The sequence below is a fragment of the Euprymna scolopes genome, chromosome 6 (genome assembly GCF_053919585.1).
Source record: "Euprymna scolopes isolate OS-2025 chromosome 6, ASM5391958v1, whole genome shotgun sequence".
NCBI classification, from domain to species: Eukaryota; Metazoa; Mollusca; class Cephalopoda; order Sepiida; family Sepiolidae; genus Euprymna; species Euprymna scolopes.
In genome coordinates this window covers 83347464-83368820 of record NC_136487.1, presented here as the reverse complement: position 1 = coordinate 83368820, position 21357 = coordinate 83347464, and the positions used below count along the sequence as shown (strand labels likewise).

The 21357-nt window shown below is 32.8% G+C and overlaps 1 protein-coding gene across 9 annotated transcripts in view; it reads left to right on the top strand.

The window, feature by feature from the left end:
* Positions 1-21357, top strand: part of LOC145277737 (glycerol kinase 3-like) — a 152213-nt gene that overhangs the window by 113656 nt on the left and 17200 nt on the right. For all 9 annotated transcript variants that reach the window (XM_080129446.1, XM_080129449.1, XM_080129451.1 and 6 more), the window contains exons 13-17: positions 3398-3494; positions 4568-4652; positions 6178-6298; positions 8871-9014; positions 10543-10623. In XM_080129446.1, coding sequence (XP_079985572.1) covers positions 3398-3494; positions 4568-4652; positions 6178-6298; positions 8871-9014; positions 10543-10623 — 528 coding nt within the window. The remainder of the gene's footprint in view (positions 1-3397; positions 3495-4567; positions 4653-6177; positions 6299-8870; positions 9015-10542; positions 10624-21357) is intronic.

The window sequence follows — 21357 nt, the reverse complement described above, 5'->3', positions numbered from 1 at the left end:
ATGGTTCGGTATTACAATCCATAGAGGTACGAAAAAGTTGTCGAAAACAAATTTTATCAAAGGCAAGATAAGTTACTTTTCTACCTAACCGGATACTTTTTATTTTTTTATTTTTTTTTTTAATGTAAAATGTTTATTCGGTTCTACAAGTACTTTAACGGTGAATGCTCTGACGAACTGCAAGTACTTGTGTCCCCTCGATGTAAATACCCACGACAAACCTGACAAGCAGCGAAATCCCACCCCTTCACAGTAGAGATCCCTAGATGTAAGAAAGCCTTCTACTCCAGTAGTTTTTTCCCCAGGACAGCTAGACTTTGGAATTCTCTTCCGGGTCCCTGCTTCCCCAATCGTACTGACATGGAGAAATTCAAGTGCAACGTGAACCGACATCTTGCTGCCCAACTCCCTACACAGTACCCCTGATGCCTATATCCCTGATAGTAGCCCCCTACAACAAAGTGGCAATGTGCCTTGTTTGGGTGAAAATGTAATTTAGAAAAAAAAAAAAAAATTAGTGTTGAGCGAGCGCTACCAAAGAACAAGAAAAATGTCCGCAATATCTCTTTACATTTTTGAAGTCTCAAAGATTTCAAAATAAGAAATGAAACAAAATGGTGAATGAAACCCACCCAATAAATGTTACCATGACATTTATTGGATGAATTTCATTCACCATTTTGTTTCATTTCTTACTTTGAAGTGATTATCAGGACTTGAAAAATGTAAATAGAAATTGCGGCCATATTTTCTTTTCGGGTAGTGCTGAATATTACCTACTTTTCAAATCGAATATATATTTTACATTAAATAAAAACAGTAAAAACTTATTCAGTTAGGTAGAAAAGTAACTTATCTTGCTTAATGCTTTGCATAACATTTATTTGTTTTATATATATATATATATATATACACACACATTTTTTTTTTTTTTTGACACAAGTTTACATATTTAATAGTAATGTAATATTCCAAATTTAATCCATAACATTTTCAAGAGCCAATAATTATGAACCACTAACAGTAAATGAGTGATGGATGAATGCTCTCTTTGAAAAAAGCTCTCTTAACCTCACCTCTAACCCCAGTTATGAGTGGCAAGTCTCCTCCTAAAACAGTTTTTAGCCCTAACAATAACACTAAGATCGAGTGGCAAGCCCCCCCCCCCAACAAAATACCTCTGTAAGCTACATACAAGCGTCTAAAACAAACAAACAATAGGTCCTTCCTTAAACAAAAATGCACATGATTTATCTCCCATAAAAATTAACTGTCCTAAAATGCTAGAATGGCCTGGAAATGATGAATTATTTTACATTAAATTTTTGTGAAACTAACCGCCCCCCTCTCTAATATTATTTTTGTTGGTTTTGTTTCTGTCAAGTCTTCAGTATGTTCACACATAATTTTCCTTAGCCCTATGATTAATTCAAAGTCCAAATGGCAACCCTCCCCATATTCTCATTGCATAGAAACCCTCTTAAAACCAGGAATAATTGTCTTAACAAAACAAAAAGCATACAGGATTTATCTCCCATAGAAAAAAAAACAGTTAACTGCCCTAAAACACTAGAATGACCTGTAATGGGGAATTATTTTACATTAAATTCTAAAATAATTTGTTTATCTTTCATTAAAGTTTTTCATGACATTTCATACATAATTGCCTAAAAAGGTAGAATCACATTTTGGAGGGGTGGTCAGAATGAGTTGGGTGGGGTTAAACAGATGGTGTTAATCTACAATAATACCAAAGAAATATTGCAATATATTCATTTTTAAATGGTCCTATGTTTAGATTCAAGTCTTTTGTACATAAAGCACGTTACAATTCAACTTGTAAACTTTTCTGTTTATGGATACATGGCATTTTTAAGGAATTGCAGCATATTTATGCACATTTATTGCAGATTTCATTACTTAATCTTGTGTTTTAACAAAGATATGACATTTTTACTGTGTAAAAAATGTGATGAAACGCATATGGTCTTAAAGAGGGGGAAAATATCCAAACGTGTGAGGCACAAAAATAGTCATAACTTCCTTAGTTTTAATCAGATTTTAAAATTTTAAAAAGATTCTTTCTTAGCTCATCAGGCTCTTTCTATGTATACCAATATTGAAATATTTTAAGCCATTTCAATTTTTTCATGTGTATTGCTACATGAATGCATAAATTCAGTCATCATAACAATGCAATTTGCAATCCCCTCTTCAGGATTCGGATGGAATAAAAAAAAATATAGTTGCCATTACTTTTGGAACATCCCTCATATAGTAAGAGGAGCCAGAACAATAAAGACCGTTTAAGATATGAATTGGGAAAAAAAGTATTTCATGATATGTTTAAATTTTAATTTAAAAAAAAAAAGTAAGAATTTATTTTAAAAAAAAAACTCTAATCATTATTATTTAATTAAATAATAAAGCTCTTTAAAAAGGAGAGAAGACATGCTGAAGCGAGTTGTTTATAAACAAAATATAAGTTTAAAATGTAGAAATATTTTCTAGCTTTGCTTACAAAAATGATTCTGAAGTTTGAAAAATTAAAGAATGAAAATGCAATATGATTAATGCCATATAGATTAAGCTAATTTTACTTACTTTTTGAATGGAGTGATTATAGATGTACGAGAGTTTCTGCCAATTAAAAACCAGCAAAGATTAAAACCCATAGACTTAGAATGAGTGCTTTGTGCCAATTTGATGATTGGATATAGTTAAATTTGTGCTCATTTTTTGCATAAATACTGATCCCTGTTAATCTCTAACTGTGTATCAAACAAATACCATAATACTTAGTTTGCTGCACCTTACTATTTCAAAGGTCCATACAAAATTTCAGTCAAATTGGTCTTGTAGTTTCCAAGAAAAAATGGATCTGATGGACTAAGAGAAGTGTAATATTAATGAAACTAAAGAAGTAATTAGGATGCAACGATTCCAATATTTTTTTCTGGTTCCAATACAATTACTGATTCTATTGTAAATTCCCGATTCTGATACAATCTTCGATTTTAGTTTTTAGCTATAAAGTTGTTGTTTTTTTTTTAAATTTTCAGATTACTGTAAAAACTCGGGTAATATGTGTATAGAATTTTTTAAACGTAAAAATACACTAGTGTGTATGTGTGGGGGGGGGGGAGGTCATATATAGATTATAGTTTCGCTGGTAGTTTACAATCAATAAATATTTATTATTTTATTATTATAGTACCAGTAATGGAAAATAAGGTTTCCCCCTCAAAAATAAATACAAAAATAACAAAAGAATCATTTTTGGCATTGGAAATAGGCACAAATTTTTATGATACCCCAAACAAATGATTTTTACGATTCCCAATTACAATTAATTGTCCCAACTACAAAAATAACGTTTATATTTTGGTTTATTCAGAACAATTAGCCAGTGAAGTAGACAGTACTCATGGTTGTTATTTTGTTCCTGCTTTCTCCGGTCTCTTCTGTCCTTACTGGCGATCAGACGCACGAGGGTGAGTGTTCAATCTTGTTTTCAATTTGTTTCCAACGTATAATAAAAACCTGAGGTGGGGGAGTCAGTTGAAGGCTGTAAAAGTTTGACTCTTGATTTAAGAACCTGGTTATTTTTTTTGTTTTTTTTTTTAAATAAAACCTGGCTTCGATTGTTAGTTTTAAAAACAAAATCATACTTTAGACTCCTGCGAAAATGACACTTCTTTATTCAGATATTCCATCTCTATTAAAAACATGTCATTATGATTAGAAAAATTAACACCCATAACCATAAGAAAAATAAAAGCACAAAAGTATGATTAAATTTGTTTTAAAGAAAAAGAAAAAGAAACATCTTTATTCATACAATTGTCTTCAACTGCCCATTTCAAAATACTTTTTTAGTGATAAATAATAAATTAAAGATATGTTTTCAAAAGACTTCCGCTGTGAATTTTTTCTCCCATTAAATTAAACTTCAAAATTGTTCTTTTCGTTTCACTTTTATTCTCTTTTCAAAAAAAAAAAAAAAAAAAAAAATGGAAAAAGTTCTTGGCTACTTTCTTATATAGGATATAGGCAAATCACCAAAAATAATATCAAAAGATACTAAACAAAATGATGTCTCTTTCATAATGTCCTCCATTAGTTTTTTAAGAGAATAGACACAAAAGAAAAAAAAGTTTTTTAACCCATGTATCTTTTTTACTCTTTTTCTGTAAGGAAATTATTTATCTCCAATTATTTGGATTATTCTGACTGCTGTTCTCATCTTGAGCATTATTTTCACTACATTTCGGCTGATGTAACTTCCAACCTTCTTCAGATGTCTCTTGTTGAACTTAGAGAATCTTTCTGTTGACCTAGGGAATCTGCATTGAATTTCAAATAAAACACTTTATTTAATCCACAGGGGTGATGATCAACAGAATGATTTCCGATAAAAGACACCTGAAGAAGATTGGAGATTACATTGGCCAAAACCTTGTGAAAATAGCACTTGATATAGTACAAATTATTAATCCACATCTAAAATATTCAGAAGCATAATTATTTATCCGTTGAAATTTATGCCCATTTTTTTTCTTTTTAGGATCATTTGTGGTCTCTCTCAGTTTACGACAAAGTCTCATATTGCAAGAGCTGCATTAGAAGCTGTTTGTTTCCAGACAAGAGAGGTAAGAAAAGCACCGGAGTTTCAATATAAATGTATAAACAATATAAATCCAAGTAGTATCAGTAATGATAGTCAAATATTACACAGGTCTAATTGCAAAAACGACTTAGGATTTTAGAAGCTTTTAATATACAAACTAAATACTCCACTTTAAAGAAAATCAAATCTTGCTTTGCATCACACTCACTGAAATAAGTATTTATATATACAGTTTATAAATGAAATAAAATGTAAAAAAGTTATAAATAAAATAGAAATTAATGAAAAAGAAATCTACTTATAAATAAAACAGAAATAGATAAAAAAAATAAATGAATAGAAATAAATATTTAGCACTTTAACTCACTGATAGTATTACTATTATTATCTTGGTTTTCTTTGTACAGTAAAGTAAATCAATCTAATAATCAACCATAATAATAATTTTTATGAATTAAAATATAAATTATATAAAAAAAACTAAACAACTTATATAAATTATAAAAAATTATATGAATTATACAAGAATTATACGTAAAAAAATATATAAACATAAAAAAATATATAAACATAACTTATATAAATTATATAAAAAATATATAAACAACTTTTTAATTAAGAAAAAATATATAAACATGGAGAACGGCTTTGTTAATTATTCTCCACCTTCCCACTATTCGTAGCAGGAAGGTGGAGAATAGTTAACAAAGCTCTTCTCCATCCCCATGTTAATAATGGTTTTCTAAATAATAACATTATGTAGAAATTCATCCTTGACATGGGAACAGACTTTGTTAACCATTCTGTTCCTACACTGTTTTCTTATTTTGCATACCAATTTATGAAAATCAATTATAAGGAAAATATGAGAAAAATATTTATAAAGATCTATTCTTGTAATATATGTCTCCATCTCCCTCCCAAGTGTATTTTTTATGTTTTGCAAAATATATGCAGACATTACACAAGGGTTTACCATCATTTGAACTTTTTAAAAACCATTTAATCAAATGTTTAGGAATTTAGAACAGAATCATTAATTGTATCGGAATCGGGAAAAAATTTTAAATCGTCCCATCACTACTGTTTATTTCTCTCCTACAGCAAGAAATGTGACACAAGGGTCGGAAAGTGGGATTGAAAAGTCAGCACCCTCAAAGAGGAGCACTCTGACCCACAAAAAAATACCTGGACAACCCTGTCTGCATTCCCCGGTAGGAGCACTTCAGGTGATTAGCAATATTCTAAGAGAGAAGGCAAAGCCTAGGAGAGTGAACCTTTTAAAACTACACAGGACTAGTATCATATTGTAATCCACAGGGAAAAAGCCATTTTTGAAATGACTTAGACTCTATTAATTTTGGTGCCGAGGGAAAAACTTGTGATGTCTACATTTAAAAATAGTTGATATTCTATTCTCTTCTTGCTATTAATTCTCTTTTTTATTTCTAATTTTTTCTTTCCATTTTTTTTTTTCCCCATTTTGCAAAAAAAATTTTCATTTACAGAAAAAAGATATTTTACTTTTTTTAAAAATTTATTTTTAGCTTCTTGATGCCATGAACCGTGACAGTGGAATTCCTCTAAAAAGTTTACAGGTTGATGGTGGCATGTCTGTCAATTCCCTCCTTATGCAACTCCAAGCTGACATATTGGGTATGAATGTCGGTGAGTTTTCAAGAAAAAAGCAAGAAGCGATTTAAAAAAAAAAAAGAAATAAAGATACTTTTCTGTTAATGAAGATAATTTTCAAAAGCTTAAAAATTGAAGGTGCCTTAAATAAGTTTCTGAACTTTATGTACAGGTATTTAAAATTGTTGTAGACTCTTGAAAATTCAGTATGTTATTGCTATAGATCTTTTGATATGACTGACCAATTTTTATGATTTCAGGTTCAAATGAACAGCTACAGCAGGAATTGGAATACACCCTACTAAAGGCATGATTGTCACAGCTGGTGAATGTCAAAACTGCAATCTGGACGTGAGGACACTTTAGAAGAACGATATGCGATAAAATTCTGTTTAAAACTTGGAAAAAATGCCACAGAAACGTATGGAATGCTTCAGAGTGCTTTTGAACCATCTTGCATGAATCGGGCATCAGTTTTTGAGTGGCATAAGAGATTCAAAGAAGGCAGGGAGTCTGTAAGGGACTATGATAAGAGTGAGAGAAGTAAGGAAGTCAGAACACCAGACTTGATTGGCCAAATAAAGAATTTCATGGATAAGAACCGTCATGTGTCTATAGAAAAAGTAAGTGCAAAGTTTGATGTCAGTGTGGGAACTGTACGCACAATTATTCGCAAGGAGCTGAAGATGCAGAAGATTTGTGCAAAGTTTGTCTCAGGGGTGCTCAGAGAAAATTACAAACAATTTGACCAAGATGGGTATGAATACATTTTCTCACCCTCCCTATAGTCCAAACCTTGCTCCCTGTGACTTTTGATTATTCTCTAAGTTCGAGGAAAACCTTAGAGGCTGTCGTTATGAGACAATTAAGATGAGAGGCTGTGAGAAGGGTCATTGACATGCTCACACAAGATGATTTCTATGAGGCCTTCCAAAAGATGTTGGAACGGTACAACAAATGCATTGCATCCAGAGAAGATTACTTTAAAGGGGACAAGAGTTTCATAAAAGTGCCCATACAAAAAACGTCTGGAAGCGTATTTAAGGCACCTCGTAGTATGTTTGTTATTTATTTTTATCTATTTTTTATTTCAATCATTTGAATTCAATGAGCTCAATCTATTCCCTTTAAAAATATTATTAAAAGGAGTGAACGAGTTCAGTAACGAGTAATATTCAACAAATTTAACCACCATAATGAATTTTGAAATAAGCGTAGATAGACAGATAACCTGTTACACTTTAAATATATAAATATGCATAGAAAAAGAAAACTTCAATAAGAGACACCATTACCCCAATTGAAGTTTTTTTTTTATGTGGCTGTGTGTAGCAGAGGTGGGGGTAGATATAAGATATAATTTTGTTGTTTTTGGATTTTTGATAGTGAACAATTTAAAATTTGAAAACTGAGGAAAAGTCTGTTATAAGCCATGATTAACATGCAAATATGTACAAAAATAAATTTGTTTTTTTTTAATTTGATCTTAAATTTTTCAGATAAAAATTTTTTCGTCAAAGACGGAAGGTGTTTCATGTTAGTGAAAAGTTATCTTTGTTTTTTATTAAGGTCACTTTCTACTTTTGTTGTAGTATTTCTTTGTTGTCATGGAACGGTGTGATTGAAGCAATCCTTTATTATTCAGAACTTTAAGTAAAGTGGCATGCCAAGAAATATAGTGGAAATAGAGAAGTTCTTTTCGGACATCATTTAAATTTTTTATTTGAAAATTGAGCAAAAATCTGTTATAAAGCCATTTTGTTATTGAAAAAAAATTTTTGTTATTGAAAAAAATTTTTTAAACTTTGGTCTTGAATTTTTTTTTTTGGTAAAATATCCTTGCTCATAGATTGGAGGTCTTTCATGTTACTAAAAATATACCTTTTATTTAGTTTTAATTTCTTTTTTTTTTATTTTTGAAAATAAAAATATTGATAAAATTATAAAAAACACCCAATATTAAATTAAAAAATATAGGTTGCTTTCTATGCTTCCTTCAACACATCACTATAGGATAAAGTATTTCCTCTTTCTTAAAAAAAAATTATTATTTTAATGGCATCATATTATAGGAAGCACACGCACACAAAAAAAAGCTATTTCTTCATCCATTGTGTTGAAGAGATACGGCATAGTCACGTTGACACACCGGTTCCCATTGGATCACCAAAGTTAAGCAATTTTGAACCTGGTCAGTACTAAATGGGTGACCATTTGGGACTTTCAGGTGCTGTATGTGCTCTCCACTTATCTCAGCATTGTTTCCAGTCGTCCTGGTCTTCTCCTTGCCACTGGACTCAAACAGTGCTGATTCAGGAGAGGTGTGGTTGGGGATTGCACAACCCTTGCCTCACAATTACACGCGCTACTGTTCCTAAGGGGTATCTTTTGTCTTTCAAGAATGAACGGAAGCATGGGGGTATTGAAGAGTATCAAGAAATTATGTAATTTATAATATTATAGAAGCATCCAGAATTTGGAGGAAAAACATTAAATTTTTACCACTTTAAAAACGATCCCCTGTTAACCATCTCACTGCCTCCTCCCAAATCTATAAAAAATGATGAGTTTATCCATTTTTTTTTTTTTTTTTTTTTTTTTTTTTTAGTTCGTCCTTCTATGCCTGAAACTACAGCATTAGGAGCTGCAATGGCTGCTGGTTCTGCTGAAGAAATCAATGTCTGGAATTTGGACCCTTCAAAAGCCTCTAAAACCATCACTGACACCTTTGTGCCTTCGATCCCATCTAAAGGTCAGTTACTTAACACTAAATATCAAATTTTATGGTTATTTTTTACCATTTTGTTAAAGATTCATTCATTCAAGTGGTGTCCTGCCTGGTTCAGGTATCGACGACTATGACTCTCTATCTATCTCTCTCCCTCGAGGCATTCGTGAATTTATTGTTGATCGACCCCTTTCACGCTGTTTTCTCGAAAGTGTTTGATATGTTGCCACAGCTTTCTTTACAATTGTACAGACAGTAGATTGCAGTTTCTTTCTGTCCGAGCAGTGCACATACTGGGCGATTGAACCGACCACTGTACCCAAAGAGATCTTCTGCCCAGCACAACTAGATATAAAACCATGAACAGAATTATTCCTGATTGTTTCCATATTACATCAGTCACCTGCTTTCCATGACCTCACATTACCCTGATCGGGAGGTTAAAGTAGGTTTTTGACCTTACCCAAGAGTCTCTCACAAACTAGCAGAGGGAAAGAAGCGCCTAACTTTCCTTTAACAGTAGTGCTGTCCTGCCACACTATATAATGCCTAGTATTCCCAAATGGTCACCTATTTGGTATTAGTCAAACTCATTGTTGCTTAACTTCAGTGATCTGGTGGTGATCTTCATCAGGTGTTTAACTACGACGGGATAGGAATGCTGAATCTCTTAACTCTATCCTCAGCAATTACTGCCTTCCATAGTTGTTGTCATCTCCCCACATTTTGGTCTTGGCCGACTTTGGGTAGGATTGAAACTGCTGTCTTTAAACAATGCTTACCTGGAACCATAGAGATTCAACGTCTCTATCCACTGTGCTACAGGCTCCAAAGGGGTGAAATAGGCCAGAGGAATAATTGACCGAAACATCATAAAACAACAACTAAAAGATGAAGATAATAGTCCACAATAAATAAATGGATAAATAATACAAATTACTCATCTCCAAAAAGAATTCCAATTAATTAGATTTTTTTGTTATCTAGCCTTGTAACCCAGTCTTTCAATATTGAGCTCTTGAAGGGCTTACCTTTTGGTTAGCCTGTTTGGTGCCCAGGGGATTGAGCACTGATGGTAGGATCTCTTTCAGACTTGGTTTGTTCGAGAACTGACTGATAATGAAGTTTGTTAAGTATCCTTAGTAGAAGTCCTAGTGTTTTTCTGGTAGAAGGCAAAATCATAGTGCTTTTCTGGTCTGCACCTTCCTGGTTGATAGTAAAAGGGACTACCATAAAAATTCATGTAATATGTGCATGTATTTTTACAAATGTAAGAACTACACTTGTGAGGGTGTGATCTATAGATTTTAATTTTACTGGTAGTTTAAAATCAATTTTTTAATCATTAGTACCAGCAATTGAAAATTAAGTTTTAAACAAAAACAAACAAGAATTGTTTTCCAATGCTTAAAAAAATTTACGATTTTTCCAATTCTCATAAATCGTCCCAACACTAATAACTATCAAGTAATATTAATGTACTTTTTGCTATATTTTAAAAAGTTATCTTCAAACAAAGAATTGATTACATAATATTCTGTTTTAAATTCAGATCGCGACGATCGATTCAATCGGTGGAAAATGGCTGTGGAACGTTCATTAGGTTGGAAGCTGGAAACTCCTATTCCAACAGGTAAGTTTATGCATGTGATTTTTGTTGTTTTTTTTTTAATCACTCCTTTTTATATTTCTTGTTGCAGAGGCAAATGTTGTTATACAAAGTTGGCATAAAAAATATAATAAAAAAAACATGTTTAAAATGTTAGAAAAACAAACAAACAAAAAAACATGATACAGAGGGACTTCTCTAAGGGACGTAACTCTACGTTTACTGAGAAATTATTCAGTTTGTTTTTCATACGATGATTTGTAATGCTAATTATATGAAAAATGTGCTTCTGATTATCCAGTTTTTAAAATATAGTAAACTGTTAAGATTTCCAACCTCCACCCACTTTTAATTTTCAGGTTGTCTGAAATGTTCCTAAATAGTCTTAAATGGTGGATTTTGATATGCCTAAGCCTTTCTGCTAATTCAGAAGTTTAGTGTGAGTTATTCTCAATTAATATCTTCATTTGATCATCTCCTCTAGAGGGTGGTTTGCTTTAGCCTTCTTCATCATTAAGGCTAGATAAGTGTGGGTGGGAAGTATCAGTCACTAATATTGTTCAAAACAATCTAAATATAGTGCTATGGTGAGAACTGTGTCAAAATAAGAAATAGTATCCCCGTCTTAGAAAACATTGTTTATATTGATAATTTGAATTATTAGAATTAATAAGCCGTTAGAACACTAAACAGTGCAGCTGAGTATTGTTAATTTTATTTTTCGGTTTAATTTTCAAATATACTTCATCAGAATTTCAAATAAAGATATAGTAAAATACCTTTTCTTTTTTCATCTTTTTTTTTTGTTGTTTTCAATTCCTTTGGTGTGGAAGTGAATACTGAATGAAAGAGTTAATAGCAAAGAATGTGACCGTGTCAAATGAATAAGGATTAGTGTCCTTATCTCAAAGTATTGTTTATATTGTAAATTTGAATTAGTAAAAATAATAGTTCATACAACTGAAATTATGGTTTTAGAAAATGTTTAATTTTCTGGTGTTAGCTCCACACTAGATGATCTAAAAATTATAAACTTTATAAAATTTTGTATAATTTATCTACAAATAAATTTCTATTAAAAACTCAGGGTGAAGGGAACATCATGCTCCTTTGGCGACTCCTTTATAAGAAAAAAATATATCTATATAACCTTCAGACATTCTGCTTAGGTAAGAGACCCTTCCTACTAAGTTTCATGTTCCTAGGTCTAACAGCCTACTAAAAGTAAGTTGTAGATAAACAGCTGTGCATGCATACACAGTTGCATCTTATTTTATTAGGTTGTATAGAAAGCGCTGACAAATTTTGACATTTCTGTCTTTTAGATAATTTATATAATGTCTGTAATGTTGGCCTAACTTGTTTTATTTACCTATTCAGGAAGTTATACATACGGTCAGATATCAAGTTGAAAAGTTGCCTGAGCAACCCTGCTGGTATTCCCTGGGAAGGGCGCCTCAGGCAATTAGCAATAAGGTAGCCCTTTCTTAAACATGTCTGAACTAAGTTGGTTCAACTCAATATTAGCACACCTTATAGTGTTTTATTAGCCTGACTGGTTACATCCCACAGCAAAAAAAAAAAAGAGAGGTCAATATATTTATTACTTTTTATTTTATTTATTTATTTTTTTCAAAAATTGCATTTTCAGTATTTTATGCTTTTTTTTTAAACATGAATTCTTTCTAGTGAATGTTTAATTTGGAATCAGATTTTTTTTCTTTCAAGCTTTTTGTTTCTATGAAAGCTGTAAGTGGAAACCAACAAAATTAATAAAAAAAAAAAAAAAAGCTTGGTTACCCTTCACTATCAGAGCTATACAATTCTCTTGGCAACTCTTGTGTCTGGCAGAATGATGCAGCAAGCTAGGAAAACCAGAAGACATCACATTACATGGTTTATTTTGTAACATAAGTATTTTCACAAAATGCCTTAAGCTGTTCATGAATAGAAAAAACATTAATAAAAATATATCTCAAGGGAAAAATACAGAAAGAGATGAAAAAGGTGAAACCAGAAACTTGTAAAACTGTTTGAAAAGTATGGTGAAAGTCCTGCATCTGAATGAATAGTTTGAAGGTGGTTTTCCAAATTCAGATACAGCGATTCTAGCTTAGAAGAAAATGTTCAACTGTTTGGAACTCTGCAGTCTGGAAGATTTTCAGAGTTGGATGAGAATTCTTTGAAGACAAACGCTGTAAGCCAAATCCCCCAAATTATAATGGGAGAGTGTGCAGAGATGTAGGAAGTTCTAACCAGTCAGTTTATAAATTATTTGAAAACATTATTGTAATTCAAACCAGAAAAAAAAATTTGTTTTATACATTGTGTAATGAGGATTGATCATTTGGATCATTTGGACTATTATTCTCATTTTGGATGTTCTTCTTGCAACATTTCAACTACTGTAACCTCTAACCTTCTTCACGTTCATATTGTCGAAGTCAGGGAATCCATATGGAATTGAACCATTTATTTAAATCAATTTTATTACTAGAGTTTCATCAACATATAAAACATGGTATGGAAAGAGTTATAAAAACAGAAATACAAAATATGTTGAGTCAGTAGACATGCATGTGTTATAAAAGAATGGTTAAGTCCTAGTCTTTCATCTTGTCTCTTGACCAAGTAATGGTGAGAGACGACAAAAGAAATATTATGTCTTGTTGATTTTACTCTCAAAAACTGACTGACTGACGAAGTGTGGGGGGAAAGGTTTGGATGGAAAGTCCTGCAATAGATGTTCTTACCGAACCATGTATAAATTGCTCTATAAGTGAAAAAATGCAAGTACCAAATAAAATAGATTGTAATTAAAGCAAAAGAATTACAAAACGGGTACTAATATTTGACATCTCTTGAATTTTTTAATGTCAGAACTCTTTTAGGCATGCTATTGATCAGTTCAGAAAAGGGTTCTTGCATTAAAACCGTGAAAGAAATATCAACTAAATATAAGTATATAAGTGTTAGTACTTTATTGTAATGCTTCTATTAAATCATTAATACTTTAAATAAACATCTATATTTATGCTTGTGTTATGTTGATTAATCGGACTATTCTCAACTTGGGTGTTATTAGCACATTTCGGTCACAACAACCTGCGACCTTCTTCGGGTGTTGAGAACATGCTTCTTTTTCTACTAATGTGAAAAGACGGTTGGCTCTGCATTACAAGAATTTGAACCGTTTGTTTGGGGATGGTTCCGTAGATTATAAAGAAGATTCAATCATTAGGGATCACTAAGATATTTGTTAAAAGTTTTCTATTGGCTCAGAAAAAGAAAACATGATATATGTCCATCCCATGGGAGGTAACTTCACAATAACAAAAAAAATTTTTTTCTTAGAGTTTAACCCTTACATCATGTTTATTTAAAAAAAAAAAAAAAAAAATACCCATGGGTATCGATCCTCTGTTTTGTAGAACACTTTTTTTTTTCACTAATATTAACAATTAATATAGATATCCCGAAAAATTGAGCCAAAGAAAAACTTTTGATAAGAACAATAATCCGATTAATCAACATAACAAAAGCAATTATGATTTCTATCATATAAAGGGTAGTTATCTGTATATACGTATGCATATATATATATATGTGTTTCCAGCTAGAATTTAAGGTCTATAAAAAAAAAAATACCAATAAAGTTGGTATTTTCTTGATTGTTGTTGCAATAATATTTAAAATTTAAAAAAAAAAATCCATTCCTTGATGATTAACTAACCCAGGTTTTGTTAGGGGGCCTTGGTTTTTCAGTCATTTTATTTACATAAGGAAAGTAACTCTGATTTTTCTTATTCTATTATGTTGACTCCTTCTGCTGTTTGTGTATATGTCCAATGAGAGAGAAATAAGATAGGCAAAGAAGAAAGGAGGAGAAAAAGGGAGCGGGGAGATAGTGACAGATAGAGAGAGGTAGATATGTTACACTTTTGCCCCAGACTATGCCAGGTAATCCTGTTAGTTTATTATAATATCATCATCACCCCTTGTCATTTTGTTCTTTTTACAAAAACTAAATCATGTTGAGTCCTCCAGAAAAATTCAACACATTAAGTAAAAACAGTAAAATATATATCAACAAGGAATATACAGTGCTCAAAATCAGTGTAATATAGCTTTCTTATAATGTAGGAAAAATAATGAAATAAAAAAAATTCAAAGAATAAAATTTGTTAGTTAAACAGAGGTTTGATCCTTGATCAAATACTAAAAACTCAATCTATTAGTCCTTGTGCCTAGTTGCAGAGATACTATTTAATTCCCAATTCTTCCCTATTGTCACTATTGTGTTAGTTTGTGATTAAATTCTATGGGGACCGTTTTAATCACAAACAAATATGGCAATAGTGGCAGTAGAGAGGATAGGAAATTAAATAATCTTCATGCCTAGTGGTAAAGAGACTAAGAAGTTTGTTCAGGGGAGGTAATAATATGATTTACACTGGGTATGTGACCTAGCATTGCCTGGGATTGAATAGAGAACCCTATCTTTTTATTCAGCCCATAACACCATATAATCTTTTAATTGTTATTTTTCACATTATATATTCAATTTTAGGAGTGGGGCTAAAAAGAATATATACCCCCATATAGGGAGAGCCTGTCTATTTCAGTGGGGGCTAAAAAGAATATATACCCCCATATAGGGAGAGCCTGTTTATTTCACATATTTTCATTGATAACATACAACCTATAAACTGAATATTTTATTCTGATCCTTAAATTTTCTTTGTGGAAACTTTGTGGTAACTTGACCCGTGGTAGCAAAAACGTGTATTTCTATTCACTTTCTGTCATATAAAGTTGTATCCTATTATTATTTCACAAAGGTCCAAAAAAGAGTCTTAAATCTAATAGGCCTCAGACCATTGGCCAAACTCCAATCCTTGTTCCATCACTGCAATGTTGCATTCCTGTGCTTGTTTTACAACTACTTTAATGGAATGTGCTCGAATGAACTCATAGAACTTGTGCCTGCTCAACATACATACTCTTGACTAATTTGACAAGCAACAAAATCCCACCTCTTTACTATTGAGGTCCGTAGTCTTCTACTCTAATAGTTTTTTCCTCACAGACTACTAGACTTTGGAATTTACCCATTTCCTGCTTTTTTGACTGTACTAACATGCAGATGGTTAAATGTTATGAGAGTAGTCCTTGTGGCTCAACTCCTTATGTTGTTCCCTGTGGACACAATCTCAATTAGTAGTCCCTCACATCCAAGTGGCAATATGCCTTGTTTGGGGTGAAAAAGAATAAAAAAAAATTTTTTTAAATCGTAGCACATCTAAATAATAACTGACAAACCAATAGAAGCAGCAGCAGCAATTACATTTATCAAGACTTAACTTTACCGAATAACCAAGCATCTGTATATAGCTCATATGCTAGCAGATTGCACAGAACATCTTAAGATTCCATTTTTTTTTTAATCATAGCCATCTCTATCAATATATTTTTTTTAATGTCGGAGTGTGAGTTCCATTATGGAAGCATTGATTTAATTTGAATAAAATAAAATATGTATCAAGTGCACTTGAAAGCCAAATTACAATGCAATTTTACAAAAATAAACAAATATTTTACTTGTTTGAAATTTATAAATAAATATAAATTTCAAACAAGTAAAATATTTGTTTATTTTTGTCAAATTGCATTGTAATTTGGCTTTCAAGTGCACTTGATGCATATTTTATTTTATTTTTTTGAAAATCCATATTGTTTTAATCCCAAGTAATACCACATTTTAACAGCTAGTAAATGAATAAATGTAAAAGTATTTTTCAATCTATTCGAGCTGTATTAACATCAAAACAGGTTGTGCTTATTCAATTCCATGATACAACAACATAATATTTTGTAATACTACTTATATAGTATGCTGCAAACACGCACAACACACATTTGGATCTCCCTAATTTGCATATTTATTTTATAAACTAATTTCTAATAAATTAACATTCTTTAATATACAGTCGTAATTTTGTGTTATTATATTTTCGTTTACATACACCATTTTTTTCATCAATAGGAAAACATCTGATGTTGCTGAGATACTGAAAACAGCTACTACACTTTACTACAAGAAATCTTAAAAATATTTTTATGGCTAGAGATTTTTACATGAATGTAAAAAAAAAATTGTTTAATTTATTATTGTATTATCTTTTAATGGAGGTGGGTAGTGTCATATTAGTTCTGTTGTCTTAAAGTCATCCTTCTAGAAATTACCTTCCTCTTTTAAGCAGGTTGGGGTAATGTATCTGTTCTGTTGTTGTCATAGATGTCACTTTTTGTAGGGTGGGAGTAGTAAAGTATATGTTGCCATTCACAGGTATTATGTTCTCCTTTTATGGGGGGGGGGGGTGATTCTTTATTATTTATTGTCTCTGGGTAAGTCCAATATTCCTGAAATGGTAGGTCAGCTCATCCCATAGCAATATATAAGCAAAGAAAGTATTTATGCAAAGGTATTTGATGTTCCAGATAACCCTGGAAAAATATAGTCTTTAATTTCAAATTAAAGTTTAAAGTTGTATGGATCTATTTCTTTTCCTTCTCATCATGTTGAAATGATAAGATAGATTCTCAAGCCATCATTGGGTAGCTACTGTAAGAGAAGTGAAGTTACAATAATTTTTGACCTTTGGGTATAAAATGCCATGACCATCTTACTGTCTGGTTATGAAAGTCAAGTTTTTACAAACTAAGTCACATTCTTTGCCACTTATTATGTAACTAGCCTGAGTTCCCAGCATTGCCCGGGTGTTTGGAGGTGTGTGTTGAGCAACAAAAAAAAAATGGTAGTAGGCAGGCTCGAACCCATGAATGTGGAGAGAGGTGTTAAAAAAAAAATGGTAGTAGCGTGGAGAGGGAATCAAAACAACAGTAGGCAGCCAGGCTGAAGAGAGGTGTTAAAAAAAACAAAGTGGTAGTAGGCAGGCAGGCTCGAATCCGTGACATGAAGGCGGAAAAGAAAATGAAAGAAAATCTGACGTCTTAGCCGTGACCTGAAGTCAAAAGCATTTAAATCAACCGAACTCAACAGTGACGATGACTTGCTAAAATGTTGTCAAAAAAAATCGACCGGCCGAATTCAGAGTGAAGGAATTAATGTTTTTGCTCAATTTTTCAACATTTGTTGTCCAAGACGTCGAGCTTCAAAATGATACTGATCTTGTGAAAATCCGTCGCCTCTGTCAAAAGTTTTAGACATACATACATACATGATGATTGCAACGTCTTGTCAGACGAGTGCCACTCCCTCAGACGTTTAAAATCCATGAGCCCAAATGTCTGAGGGAGTATCTATATAAATATGATGTTACAGAGTCTTAGCTTTGTACGACAACTAAGTCTCTCTCTCGGTTCAAAATGTTGAGATCCAGCAACAAGCAAGAGCAAGATAGCCAGCAACAAATTAAACTGCAGACCAGCTTAATGTGGGTACTGGTCTTCCGCTTTATGGTTTTTTAAATCAGAAATTTGCTTCTCCTAGAAAGGTTGCCTTCACCACGTCTTACGGGAGCCCTCTCTACCCCAATACACATATACACACACACAAATATACACGGTGCTAGTTGGCCGTTAACCCAGAAAAAGAGTTCATTCGCCCTTTGGAAGGTCTTGTTTTTAATCCTTCAGGGTTCCCCCACCAGACTTGTTTGGTGAGGAGGGCGGCTAGTCTCCCTGAAGGATTAAAAACATACATACATACATACATACATACATTTAAACAGACAGGTGAGATTTATATAATAGATTTTCATAAAAAAAATGTAAGCATGAGATCATCAATTTCACACAGAATTAAACAAAAACACTTTTTAAAGAATTTGGGTCCGGTTCTGAGGAACTCTTCCTGTTCATGGTTAAGACAGATAGTCTGGTACACACCCAATATTGTAACCAGCCACAGGAGAACTACACTTCCCAGAAAGCATCCCTTGTTATTACCCTAAATAAAAGGCTAAGAATTAACTTTTGATGCCTATTACCCTCCCTTCACACACACACATGCACACACGTGTGAGTGAGAAAGGTGTGACCTATCTTGAGTGTGGCACAGCAGTAAACCTTAACCATTTAAACTAGCTTTTTGCTAGATCTTGTCTCTGTGTAACAGCGTGAACGCACATATCCAAATTCCAAGCCATGTGTGAAAATGATGTCATGGTAAGGAAAAAGAAGGAAAGACTATAAAAAGGCAAACAATTCCATAAGAGACAGTGGGTGACGTCACAGCTGTAAAGAAAAGTCATGCATGGCGAAAAAAAGAGTCGAGTTATTACTGGTCTTATGTTCCTTGCGACGTACTCTGTTACAACGTGTAGGTCCTCTATGTAAATGTGAGTAACGCTACATCTGTAAGTAAGCAATTAAATATTTACTGTTTACACCATCTTATATGTCAAGAAACCGTTATATAAAAGAGGGAGAGAACTGTTGATATATTGTGATTTTTTTTTTCTTTCATTTCACAATGAATCTCTTTCCTTCTTCGTTTTCTGAATTGTCATTGATTTTTTTTTCTCTCCTTGATCGCTCATCTGACATCTGTTGGTTTGTTGATTAAAACTAGAGAAAGGATTTTTGGTTTAAATAATCTCAGTTTTCATTTACTAAACATACACTCCATACATGCAAACCCACATACATATACTCATCTGTATATGCAACCATGAAATGTTTTGACTAATCTGAGATAGTCTGTGCTACCAGATTAGACTGTATGAAGATACCGTTTTTTTAACCTAAAATGCACCAAACATTAATGTTAATGTTTCTTTTTCCTTTCCCTTTGCAAAAACAATTTTCTTATGCAAGAAAAAGCAAACCAAACATCATGAATAAATATTAATAGATATAAAGAACTTGAAACATAAAATATTTTTTTTTCAAAATTACTGGATTTGGCACGAAATAACTGGAAAAGGGTTGATATGCCATAAAACAAACCAAACCAAACTAATTTCAAAAATAGGTTCTCAGATGTCAGACCAGTTTTTTTTTTCCAGCTGTGTCATAGCATTAGGCCTCTTCCATTTAAACCAGTCTTGTGTTATATGTTGCCTTTGTGGGTAGGAAAGTAAATTCACACCCTTCCCTCTCCATCGTCTTGAGATCAGACGCTTCACTCTGTTTACAGGATCATTGATCCATTGACCAGGCAGAAAGAGATGACATTTGGTCATTTTATTCTTTATTATTTAGTTAAATTTCTACTTCATATATGCATGCATGTATGTTGACATATATTAGTGTGTGGCGTGACTGCCTCTGGGAGCAGTGGAGTTCCCCATTGGGGGGGAGATTGAGACCCCCGAAACGCTGAGTAAGGCCAGGCAACTATGCTGGTATTAACTGTTAAGCATTATTGGTTGCCCTGGCAGCAGCGAGTAACCTGGTTGACAGGAAGCGTTAAATTATGAATTTATTGTGTTTTCGTAAAACAGACATACACTTTTTATTGTTTGTGAAAAACGACAAGTGATGTCATTTTGAAAGCTAGAACGAAATATCGTTTTGTTCTTGGCCTCGCAAAACCCAACTCACGGATGTCTGGCTTCTGAGTACAAGGCCAGACCGGGAGGTCAAATTGTTGACCTCTCTGAGCGTGTGAATGGAATGGAGTTGTGATCACAGATTCTCAGGCCGTGCAAGGCATCAGGACTTCCCTGAAATGACGAGCTGATTGGTGATTGATCTGGCAAGCGACCATACCCACTCTGTCACCTCCCAATATAAGCGAATACACTTGTCAAAAATCTCAGATTGAGCTGGATCTCGAGAGAAGTGAACACTAACCAAAGAGACGCCCACCCCCTCGACCACTGTCACCATAGCTCATGGAGAATAAGATTTAAAAGTGTTTTCGTAATGAGATCGAACTGAACAATATATGTGAACACACTTTGAACGTAATGAGATCGAACTAAACATATATGTGAACACACTTTGTAAATTTCATTTGAATTAATTTGAGTTGAATAGAAATATCTGAGTTTGTCTTCTTTTGGCCTGCATAAGAAGTTAATTATTTTCAGCGGACACCGGCATATCAACCCGATAAAGGAGGCCTGCGGCACGGAAGAATCCTGTAGAGAGCTCTCAGAGCAAAGATGATCACGACCATTGCAACTTCGACAGAGTCAGAGGTCACAAGTGTTGACATATATGGATGTGTGCTTACATATATAAATGTGTGTGTATGTGTGGTTTCATTTACAGTTGTGTGTGTGAGTATGTGTGTTTGCATATATGGATGTATGTATGCATTTGCATGTAAAGATATGTATGTGCATATAACCTCTTTTTTTTTTTTTTTTTTTCAATTTTTTTATTACTTTGTTCAAACCAGGAATGGGACATCCTACTGGATGCTAGACATTCACTTGCTATCTCATATATTCCAACCAAGAGATCTTGTTAAGATTCTAACCCTCCCTTTAAGTGCAGTTGTTCGAATCTCTCTTGCACTTGGTTCGCAGGGTATATTTGCCTGGTAGTTTTTGAAATTCTTTTTCATGAGTCCAGTTGCTCCTATAATTGCTGGAACGATGAAGATCTTCCTGAAATTCCAGTTTCTTTTCATGTCATACATAAGACCTTGGTATTTTCGTTATCTTTTCCCTCAGATCTGTTTAACCCAGCATCATTGGAGACACTAACTTCTACTAAGGTTGCTTCTTTCTCCTTCTTGTTCTATATCACAATGTCAGGTTTAATAGCTCCGTTTTCTAG